Here is a 12,604-nt window from a genome sequence, read left to right as displayed (position 1 = left end):
GAGGTAGTGGACAACTTGAGACCTGAGAGTATGAGTTGTTAGCAGAATTACTAGAACAATCAGTGACTGATATTGTTGACTGAGTCAGTGACTGATATTGTTGACTGAGTCAGTGACTGATATTGTTGACTGAGTCAGTGATTGCTATTGTGACTGAGTCAGTGACTGATATTGTTGACTGAGTCAGTGACTGACATTGTTGACTGAGTCAGTGACTAATATTGTTGACTCTCTCTATGACTGATAATGACTGACTGATAATCACTGACTGATAATGTGTCTGAGTCCAAAACCACATGACAACTTGAGACCTATGGCCCGGTTGCACAACAGCCGGTTAAATTTTAACCGTGAGATATTTCACGAGAACCAATCAGAGAAAGCGTTTTTGAAAAGACGGCTTCTCTGATTGGTTCTCGTGAAATTAATCACGGTTAAAATTTAACCGGCTGTTGTGCAACCGGCACTAAGAGTGACTTTAGCAGGATTACAAGACTAGTCAGTGACTGATATTGTGTCAGAGTCAGTGACCGATATTGTGACAGAGTCAGTGACTGAGTCAATGTGTGACTGACTCAGTGACAGTCGGTACTACTACGTGACAACCTTAGCCCTGTGCGTGATCTTGAGTGGGAATGAGTCGGGAGGCAAGGCAACACACGCCGGCCTCGTGTCAATCAGGTCCAAATCCACAGCTGCTATGTCGTAGTGCTGCAACAGCCGTGTGATGAGCACAAAACAGAATCCGTTCACCAGTTTCTGTCCAATGCATGTGCGCTTTCCCGTGCTGAACGGAATGAAGAACTCTGGTTTCTTAATTTGTCCCTCGTTGCTGATGAACCGTTCCGGTCGGAACTCGTCGGCCGCTTCCCAGTACTCGGCTGCTGTGTTCAACTCGTAGTTGTTGAGGAAGACGATTGTGCCTTTCTTGACTGGGTAGTCTGTTACAAAAGAAAACATGAATTAGTCATTTAGTGTATTAGTAGAGCTATAGTGAGGTCCACGTTATAATGGCATTGGATAAAGATAAAAGGATGGCGATGCCGATTCTCTTCATTGATTAATTATATTCCTACACTGACAAAAACATAATTGGCATCGCTGCGGACCTAGAAAAGGATAGTACCACCGGCTTTGTCGAATGATAGACAAGGATAGCAAAACCAAAGTTGATCAAATACTGTCATTATAACGTGGACCTCACTATAGAACAATTTTCATTTATTAAAACAATATCACAAATTAAATTATATTAGTTATGATTGGGAGAGAGCAAGAGGCTCAACTCATAAGTAGACATAAAGTTATTCTCATTTCTTACAATATCAAAAATTATACAGGATATTTATAAAAGGACTTTATAACTTTGAAAGCACATAAATATTTATTCAAATTACTTACAGAGTTGAGAATGGTGTCATTTTGTTACAAAACACTTTAAGTTAAAGGTGTGGGTGTTATTTTGGTTCGATGTGACAGCCGTTGGTTGTATGTCTCATTACCAACGGCTGTCACATTGAATCAAAATAACACCCACACTTTAAACTTGAAGTGTTTTGTAACAAAATGACACCGTTCTCAACTTTTTAAGTAATTTCAATAAATATTTTTGTGCTTTCAAAGTTGTAAAGTCCTTTTATAATCACCCTATATTATAATTTCGCTATGATTGGGAGAGAGAAGAACAGGCTCAACCCTAAGCTGCTCTTCTCAGGCTGGGGTTGGTCCAAACTACAATTAATGTATAAAGAACAGTAACTGTATTACTGTATACTATCTATGCTACTAGTATAGTTACTCGTTATACAGTAAACTAGCTCTGAATAAAGATTAATCAAAATCTGGATAAAGCCAGAAGTTCTAAAGCCATCAGAACTAACATTGTATTCATACACTTTTGGAAACATAAAATATAATGAATTTCTAGTCGACATGTTTCCTGCATATCTCGCAGACTCTCCAAGAGGATTTCGTCTCGTTAACACTCTGAAATTACTTACAGAGTTGAGAATGGTGTCATTTTGTTACAAAACAGTTAAAGCTTAAGGTGTGGGTGTTATTTTGGTTCAATCTACTTCAATATAAGTAGATTGACAAAATATAACTTAATTACAAGAATGATAAACAAGGGTCAAAGCTTTAGGACAAACAATATATTATGTGCCCGAAAATAATGAAATTTAAAAGTTCTAAAAGTGGTTTTCTAATCAATATTGTTATCGAATCAAATCAAATGAAGTTATTTCCACAAATTCAGTATGCAGTACATGAATAAAAGGATATACAAAACTTGTGAATTTTCCCCACATAGACTCGTGTCTACGCTCAGGTTTTACACCTATGTAGGCACATTTCCATGTGAAATTACAACTGAAATTATAATATAATTATAACTGTTACATTGTAAATCATTAGGTATGATAGTATAATGAACACGTTTTGTATCATTTTTGATTTGTATATTGTTTACTTTTAAGCGCTGTATGTAACTTTTATAATCTTAGAAAGATTTGGAAATAAACTTATTTTTGACTTGACTTGACTTGATCCGTTGTAATAGGGTAGCAACAAGGAGGATAAGAATAGGAATCAAGGATAATAGTATTGTAAAATAGGTATATATTCTAGTTTTCTTTGGTAGAAATGACTGTGATAATGAATAATATTGTAATAATAAATTACCGGCAATTGTTGTATGCTGTGTAGCAACGTGTGGAACAATGGGTGAAGATGTGGTCCTGAGTGTTTCCAGTATGGTGGCCTCTGTGTAGGGCATATCAGCTTTGTCGAACAGATTTATGCTCCTTGTTCCCTTCGTGATTCTATCTACTTCTTCCTGGATTTTCTTACCAACCTGTGAGAAAAAATTTGATGAATTAAACTAGTGAAATTTTACAATACATATTATATATTGATACGAAGAGTGAATTGTAAAGTAAATTGTGTAGGCCTACCTAAGAGTCACTTAACATAATTCATTATTATGATATAATTATGAAAATGATTCATTGCAATTTCACTATTTAATACTGATTAATTGAAGAGACTTATTCACGCTACAAACTTAATACTGATTAAAGAACGTTTCAGCTAATGCATTTCGTTCTGTATTAATGGCCGGTTTTCTGATTCCAGTACCTTTAAGTGGATACACAGTTCAAATCACTTTCAGTAATCGTGATAAAAGGTTCCATATCCCCTCCTAACGTGGCGGGCCATAGCTTCCAAGTATAACTAGATCGTCCACTAGAATCGTGAAAACAAGGAATAACTAAGCGTTTATTCAATTATTGGTTTAGTGAATTATGAAGATGTTCAGGAATATTTTATATTGAGCTTAGCTCTTTTAAAGCCTAGAATGATTCAAATTTAAAATTTAAATTCTTTATTTCTGTATAAATACAATAGCAAGGAATGCATGTATATCACAGTCGTCATAAATACAAATATATAGATGGAATTAATAATAGAGAATGCATTTATTCAAATGCTAATTAATATATAATTATTATTTAACGAAAATCCTAAATAAATGCTGTAAATCACCCCGAAGACTTCTGCTACTGCAGACATTGACAACAGGGTTAACAGCTAGATGGAAATTCGATGAGAACTACTATCCAAAAATCATTTGCCAGCCCGGGAATCGAACCCGGTACCTCCCAATTGCTAGACAGGAATGCTTACCCTTACACCAAACTGACAATCTCTGGATAGCAGCGCTCATTTAATTCTCATCGAATTTGCATCTAGCTGTTAACCCAGTTGTCAATGTCTGCAGTAGCAGAAGTCTTCGGGGTGATTTACAGCATTTATTTAGGATTTTCGTTAAATAATAATTATATATTAATTGGCATTTGAATAAATGCATTCTCTATTATTAATTCCATCTGTATACTAGTTGGCCGCTATGGCTTCGTATAAAATGAGCGCTGCTATTCAGAGATTGTCAGTTTGGTGTAAGGGTAAGCATTCCTGACTAGCAATTGGGAGGTACCGGGTTCGATTCCGGGCTGGCAAATAATCTTTGGATAGTAGTTCTCATCGAATCTCCATCTAGCTGTTAACCCTGTTGTCAATGTCTGCAGTAGCAGAAGTCTTCGGGGTGATTTACAGCATTTATTTAGGATTTTCGTTAAATAATAATTACAAATATATAGGCTACACATAGGTTACATGATCTACAAACTTACTGAATTTATCCGATCTTTACCTTGTTTTGTTGTTTTGTCATACCGTAACTTATTCGATAAAGTTGTTATTCACAATTAAATTGTCAAATCAACTTACAGGTATTATTGGTCTGGAAGGTATTTTCTAGATATAATTGAATGATTATTGGAAGGAAATTTTATAACAGGTTACCACAAATCCTCATCAAAATGATTTGAAGATTCAAAAGACATTTGGAAAAATATTTAATTGAGAGTATTTGTATTGACCGAGCAAGTGAGGTCTTAGATTCAAGTGGACGGTTTGGCATTTCTCTTAATGTTTGAATGTTCAAATGTTTATATGTTGCGCATTTACGGCGAAACGCGGTAATTGATTTTCATGAAATTTGACAGGTATGTTCCATTTTTAATTGCGTGTCGACGTATATACAAGGTTTTTGGAAATTTTGCATTTCAAGGATAATATAGAAGGGAAAAGGAGCCTCCTTCATAGGCCAATATTGGAATAAAAATCAGACTATATAATAATTATTCATCATAAATCAGCTGACAAGTGGTTACACAGATGTGTGGAGAAGCCAGTCTATTGCTGTATTTCCTCCCATAAGGTCTATAGTTTCAATCAGGTACTTGTGGATGAGAATACTGCGTGAGGTCTACTGTTCACAGAACTACTAGTGTACAAGAGTTCCTTTCAAACCAAGACTAGGTTTGATTTACCGTACTTAGTGTTGTAAACACTATTATGTAAATATTGATCTTTTGATGAGTTATTGACCTGACTTGTCTTATACTCTATAACTGGAGTTGGAGTTCTTAAAAAACGTTATTATCTATCAACTGAGGGGTATTTCTTGAAAATATGCTTTAAAACGAGGGGGTAATTATTGAAGATATGCTTTAAAACGTGGGGGTATTTCTTGAAGATATGCTTTAAAACGTGGGGGTATTTCTTGAAGATATGCTTTACAACGAGTGCACTGGAACATATTACTTTTATGACAATAGTTACCATCGAGAATCCTAGTGCACACTTGTGAATCCCGTACCCGGGAAATATATTGACTGGGTTTGGTGAAGCCAGGCATAAGTGTGACAACAAATTGAATAATTAATCTTAGTTATTCAGCTCAATCTTAGTTCTGACCTGAGGATTCCTGACGATAGCAGTGAGCACAAGCATGGCGAGGTTTCCGACCGCCGAGTGACCTCCGAGGAAGTCCTCCAACTCATAGAGAATGTGATGCCAGCCGAGGGAGGGGTCTTCCTTCAAATGAGCCAGAAGTGCGTCTGTGAAGTCCTTAGGTTCCGTTTCTGCGCTGCTGTTTGTGGTCTGTTCACCGTCCTAATTTAATAAAAAATAATTTATTCAAACATTTTTCACCTGGAGATTACTCACATTCGCATCATTCCCATAGAATTTAAAACACTGTTTTAACACTAGATTGCCGACATAATATAACAGAATAGAATAAAAACACTTCACTTATATGGGCTATTTTTGTACAAATTAATAAAAACAATATAAAAACTTGTAGTACCCTTCATTTCAAAGTTTTTGATAATACTACAAGTTTTTTTATTGTATTTATTGATTTAGAATAGAATAATTTAATCATTCATAATTACACAACGTACAGAAAAGTACCACAGGCTTATAAGCCCAAAACGGTTCCAATTCTAATTTATACAACAGTCCAAATGTAGCTAGGTTATGTGTCACTTAACATTCATCAATTACAATCAATCAATTTGTTGGTAATGATGAATTTTTTGAATATTTACTGATGTTGTGGAACTCTTCCAGAATTGAAAACACTGTTTTGATCTGAATTCTTCACTTTTATTAATTCAATTACAGCTTGAATTTATATAAATTTTCACTTTTATAAATTCAAGCTGTAATTGAATTAATAAAAGTGGAGTTGACGAATAAAAAAGAGTAGAAGTCTTGAGTTTCTTTATCCATTACGAACTGCTAATTGATTCATAATGTTTTAACACTACAGAATATAATAATTATAAAAAATATGAAATATTTACTCACTGATCGAGCGTTCCAATCACAAGGGATTCAACAGTCATTGTCGACTTTAAAGCATGCACCAGCCAGTGAGTAAATATGTCATATTTTTCACAATAACTATCATTGTATGCAAGTCGTCAATTTAGTGTTAAAACTTGATTGAACAATTATAGCAGTTCGTAATGGATAAAGAAACTCAAGACTTCAACTCTTTCTTAGTCGTCAACTTCATTTATTCAATTACAGCTTGAATTTATAAAAGTGGATAATACAGTTAAAAACAGCGTGTTTTCGGTTCTGGAGGAGTTCCACAACATCAAAAAATAGTTATTTATTTAGTTATTATTAGTTAAATAGTTATTTATAGTTAATTTATCATTCCCAACAAATTACTCAATTATGAATAGAATAGAATAATAGTAATGGAAACAAACATTGAATAGAATAATAGTGTCTTGAAAACAAAAAATAATAACATAGTTGTTATTAATATACATTTTATATTTTTTGAAAATTCCTATGTTTTCAAGGTTTCAAACAAAAAATAATAACATAGTTGTTATTAATATACATTTCATATTTTTTGAAAATTCCTATGTTTTTAAAATTCTTTTATTTAAGGTTTTTTCGCTGACAAGTAACTACTTATGGTCTGTCGACTGTCTGAGGTAACTATAAAATTTATATATAGAGATCACCGTAGGCTACTCTTATATTGAAACAAACACAACATGTTGGCCATTCTACTTTGATGGTATTAGTACCAAAATAAATAAATGCAACGGGAACCAACCAGAGAAATTTTTTTTGAAAAGAAGGCTTCTGTGATTGAAGGTTCTAGTGACATTTAATCATGATTAAAAATTTAACAGGATTTTGAGCAACCGGGACAAAGAGAATAAACCGTGATACTACATATTTCATTGAAGTTTTTGAAATAATAATCATTCATTTATTCCACTGCAAGTTTACAATGTAGCAGAAATTCAAATTAATATAATAATACAGAACGTTTTAGTTATTTATTTACATTGTGTACAAATACTTAACATGTGGAAAGGCACAACAGGCTCATGCCCAAAACTGTCCCATTTCCAATTTATACTATACTGTCCAAATCAAAATGTTGGTTATGTCACTTTCACTTTTCAAAATACAATTTACACTCTTCAATACTCAGATAAACGAGCAAATTTTGAATCTAATAGATACTATTAGAATCTTGTTTTGTCGCATAATATAAGATAACGTGAATTTCCACAACAGTGCATCCCTCTTTTAAGTTAAACCTGTGTGGAGGGATGGCTCACACTCTAAACAAAATGAACTTAAGCCGTGCCCACACTGGGCAAATGTTCTACAAACATGTTTGTTGAAAATGTTTGGGCAAATTTTTTTTATGTTTGACAAACAATGTTTGCCCGTGGCCAGTGTGGACGCATCACCAAACAAAATATTATAAGTGGGGAGAATAGGTTCTATGTTTTACAGTACAGCAAACACTGAAAATGTTTGGAAAACAGTAATTTTTTGTTTGACAAACAATGAATGTCCAATCTTTTTAAAATGTTTGTCCCTGAGCCTCTCAACAAACATGTTTGCCGAACATGTATGTCGAATATTTTTTCAGTGTGGACCCGGCTTAAGACTTAGTAATACATAATACAATGCTGAAAGTAATATAAACAAGTATAATTATACACTAATGAAGCTCATTCTTCCATATCAATACTAGTTAGGAAATGAATACTGCGAGAGTAGATTTTGATGGATTGTTCCACATTATAGGTTGAAACCTATTAAGAACATACTAATCGCTTATTTGAGAAATCACTCATATCAATTTTTTTTGTCATTTTCAATTTTTAACTGAAATGCATCTTCTAATGTAAATACATCGTTTCATAGAGAAGCAACACTAATTCAATGTTTCCTTGGGAAACAGAAATGACATTGAATATTAATTTTATTTATTTATCATTTACAATCGAATTAAGGACAAAGAAACAGACTACAGTCCAAAACTTCTTTTCATCCCAATTTCATAAAATAAAATAAAATTTCCCACAAATGAAAGTCAAGCCTTTCAATATTAATGCTATCGATATATTAATATTCAGTTCATTTAAGAAACCATACATCTTTAATACATGTGTGATTTCTGTACTAAACCTTTATGATAATAACCTTTATGATAGGAAGAGCGACTGGAGTCCCAAGAGGCGGTGAATTACACAGCAAAATATATATGAATTGATTAAGGTGAAAATCATGGGCATTAAGACAGTAAATCATTGTATTAAGTTAATCATTCTATTAAGACTATTGTTGGAACCTATGCATCTTGTTGTTCCCATCTCTATCATGATCATACGAGAATAGGTGATTAGTAAATACCTTTGTGGTAGTCGGTCGCACGCGTTCCTCGACCACTCGCTCGTGCACGAATCGGCGAATGTCTCTAGTCCAGCCGGCCAGCTTGTCGAGGTGGCGAGCGTAGAACGGCTGCAACCAGGGCAGAAAGTCGACCACGTAACCCTGGTTAATTTCCCAGAAGATCTCGTCGAAACGTCGTACCATGTTTCTGAAGCCGGTGTCCTCGTACTGGAATCGAGTACTGCACATGTAGCTATAACAAATTACATTAGATTAAAATTTACCTTACAGTTGTGTTGGGTGTGATGTGGTACTTTTCCATAATAAAACACAAATTGAAAAATCTGGTGTGGTACACTCACACAACTTTCCTTGCTCATTGATCTATAAACCTCATTAACAAGGATAATTTAGGGAATAACATTATGCCGATAAATAATTAAAACTACGATTATACTATTGTGATTGTGTTCAGAGTACATTTCCCTTTGTTTGAATTATGAAATTTGAGGATTTTTTAAAATTTGTCAAAACAGCTGTTCTACAAATAAAATATCGACATGTGTTCTTTTGAATAAACTGCTCTACCTACCTACCTCACGCACGAGAAGGAGGTTACAAAGTAAATTTCTCAAGGATGGGGTGGACCCCCTGTTAATTTCTGAGGGAGGAGACTCATGCCAGTCAATAGAGCTGATATATAACTATACAGGGTATGAATTTGAAAAAAATCGGTCAAGTCATTTTTGAGAGAATCGTTATAGAAATTTAACAAAATTCATCCTTCTCAGGAATATTACGGAGTTCCTTCAATTTTCCCAGAAATGAGACTCATGTCAGTTGATAGGGCTATCTATCTAGGGTATAAATTTGAAGAAAATCGTTAGAGCCGTTTTCAAGAAAACCGTGAAAAACATGGTTTTTTTAGCCATTATCCGCCATTTTGAATTGAATTTTATTGAATTTCTTATTGTCGGATACTCATGGTAAAAGGACCTTAAGTTTAAAATTTCAAGTCAATCGGTTAATTAGGAATGGAGTTATCGTGTTCACAGACATACACACACACACACAGACCAACACCCAAAAATCATGTTTTTGGACTTAGGGGACCTTGAAACGTATAGAAAACATGAAATTGGGGTACCTCAATTTTTTTTTTGGAAAGCAATAACTTACTTTCCTTACCTATCCGCTGATACAGGTTTATTGATGTGATATCAACTGTTCATAGGGCAAGGAAAGTGAAAAACCACTTTTATTGTGGTTGACAATTTGACACTATAAAAGTGGTTGACAATTTAAATTTGTGTTTTCAAGATTAAAATTCATTTTTTGCCATGAAAATTATAATAAATTGATAAAATAAAATAATATTCTCAATTACAAAATGGCACTACCGGCAAAGTACAGCTTATGCGCCAGCAGTGAGTTCGAACAACTATAGTGAGGTCCACGTTATAATGACAGTGAATAAAGATAGCAGAACAAGCCGTCTCTGTCTTGTCAATGCCTTCTACAGACGGTAGCTGATACAGGTTTATTGATGTGATATCAACTGTTCATTCTCATTTGAAATAAAAAATATATTTTATTAAGCAATAGATCATATTTTTCAATAATTCCATAATTAAGATGAAATATTTTGTTAATTATTAATTCTTCATTGTTGAAAGACGATATGGCAACAGAGCAAAGCGAGAAAGAGATGACGCTATCCGCTTTGTTGAATGATGGACAAGGATAGCAATACCATTGCCAATCAAACACTGCCATTATAACGTGGACCTCACTATTATAATAAGAATTTTATAGTATACTAGCCGTCAGGCTCGCTTCGCTCGCCGTATCCGTCTAGCCAGGGGGCTCCGCCCCCTGGACCCCCGACTGGATCGTCCAGGAATGAGATCAGCAGGCTCGCTTCGCTCGCCTGCATTTTTCATTTGAGCATTTTTATCATATGTTAGAACAATCCAGTCGTGGGTCCAGACTAAACGTCTGGCTAAACGGATATGGCGAGCGAAGCGAGCCTGACGGCTAGTAATATAATATTCCCAGGATTGAAGTAGCAGTGCCCAATCAATTTTTCCGCGATAAATGCATTTAAATCTTCAACTTGGTGCCAACCTAACAAAGTCAACTCAACTTAATGCCAACCTGACAAAATTATTAATTTAGTTGCCAGTTAACAACTGTTTCGAAGAGGTACTCTATCTAGATTATAGTTCTATAGTAACATATGATATGGAAATTTCAATTATAATTAAGAGATTGGGAGAAGAAGAATATACATGCTAAAATACGAACTTTAAACCCTTAAAAACAACCCTTAGAGTTAAAATATTGCCAAAAGATTTCTTAGTGCGCCTCTAAAGGGCCAACTGAACATACCTACCAAATTTGAATGTTTTTGGTCCGGTAGATTTTTAGTTATGCGAGTGAGTGAGTGAGTGAGTGAGTGAGTGAGTCAGTGCCATTTCGCTTTTATATATATAGATCATTGACAGCGTATCTTGAATCATCAACAAAGTCTATCATTCAACAAAGCGAATAGCGCAATCTCTTTCTCGCTTTGCTCTGTTGCCAAATCGTCTTTCAACAATGTGGAATTAATAATTAACAAAATATTTCATATTAATAATGAAAATTCATTATGAAATTATTAAAAACTATAATAGTTTGCTTAATAGTATGTATAATTGATTATTTTAAATGAAAATGAACAGTTAATATTATATCAATAAACCTGTATCAGCTACCGTACCGTCTATAGAAGGCATTGACAAGACCGAGGATCGGCAACATTTTTCCCCTATCTTTCTCCACTGTCATTATAATTATTTTACTTTATCAATTTTCTGTTTTTTTTCTCTTCAATATTCATATTGATTAAAACTTTTACAATATTTCCATTAATAAATAAATCCTTAGTTTAAATAACGAAATTAACGTTTTGGTAGAGAGTTAGTGGGGAGGATATTTTTAATATTCTTCCCAAAGAATGTACATTGATATGTCTAAAGCTCCGCCAATTTATGTAGATGCATAACAATATGATTATTATCTATAGTTATTATATTACAAATTGCTTTTTCATATCATATACAGTTCAATAGTTATTTTCTTAGTCTATATTATGTAAATTCATCTATAATTTTACTGTATTGTAAGCTATTGTATATAAGTGTATAAGCCAGTATATATTGTAATCTACATAAATAAAGTACTCAATCAATCAATCAATCAATCAATCAATCAATCAATTATATCGTGAACTTCACTGTAGACTTTGTCAATGGTTCACTGTGATGTTACTAATTAAACTTTATTGTTGAGACGATGTTTACCTGGAGAACATGTTGGCACAAGCAGCCAGGAGCAGAGGTTTAATGTGGATCTCCGCGTTGTGTTGGACGTGCGTGTCCAAGTGCTGGATGAAGCACTCTGCCTCCTCATTGGCCACTCGGTCCAGCTGATCGTAGTTGGACGAGGCGAAGCGGGGGGAGCAGTAGGTACGCGCGATTCCGCGACGCCGTTTCTGCAGCGAAGACCAGTCGCATAGGGCAAGGGCTGCGACAGATAAATTAATTGAATAAAATAAATAAAATATAAATAAGTAATTGGATGAATCATTCACAAACAGTACAGCAGATATCGACGGTATAATGAAGTTCACCAAAATAAAAAATGAAGGTACATACAATGATTAGTCTGTACTATTGAAGATACAAAACAGAACAAAACAAGTCGGAAGTTAGATAACTAAACTGACTAGATCTTTCACAAATAGTAAAGTAGAAAAAGACGGTATGAAAACTTGAACAAAATAAAAATTTGAAGGTAAGATAAATAAGTCAGTACTTTAAGACTAGTCGCAAAGTTCTGCGACAGATGAATAAATAGATTTAAGAACATGATAAATGCGTAGAAAAAACATTTAATTTATTCACCAAGAGAATATAAAAAATACGAAGAAGTGTTTAAAGAAATTAATAACACTGAGAAATACAATATTTTTAGTAAAAAT

General features: G+C 34.0%; 1 protein-coding gene across 1 annotated transcript in view; it reads right to left on the bottom strand.

Annotated features, from left to right (window-relative positions):
* Nucleotides 1-268: 268 nt before the first annotated feature.
* The window catches only part of LOC111056287 (cytochrome P450 307a1), a 32,395-nt gene continuing 20,059 nt past the window's right edge, over nt 269-12,604 (bottom strand). The window contains exons 3-7 of the mRNA XM_022343632.2: nt 11,925-12,147; nt 8,599-8,830; nt 5,323-5,520; nt 2,683-2,854; nt 269-941 (exon numbers count right to left, since the gene is read on the bottom strand). Coding sequence (XP_022199324.2) covers nt 595-941; nt 2,683-2,854; nt 5,323-5,520; nt 8,599-8,830; nt 11,925-12,147 — 1,172 coding nt within the window. The 3' untranslated portion in view covers nt 269-594. The remainder of the gene's footprint in view (nt 942-2,682; nt 2,855-5,322; nt 5,521-8,598; nt 8,831-11,924; nt 12,148-12,604) is intronic.

This window comes from Nilaparvata lugens, chromosome 4, assembly GCF_014356525.2.
Source record: "Nilaparvata lugens isolate BPH chromosome 4, ASM1435652v1, whole genome shotgun sequence".
Taxonomy (NCBI): Eukaryota; Metazoa; Arthropoda; class Insecta; order Hemiptera; family Delphacidae; genus Nilaparvata; species Nilaparvata lugens.
Note: the sequence above shows the minus strand (reverse complement) of the source record. Positions and strands in the feature narration are given on the sequence as shown.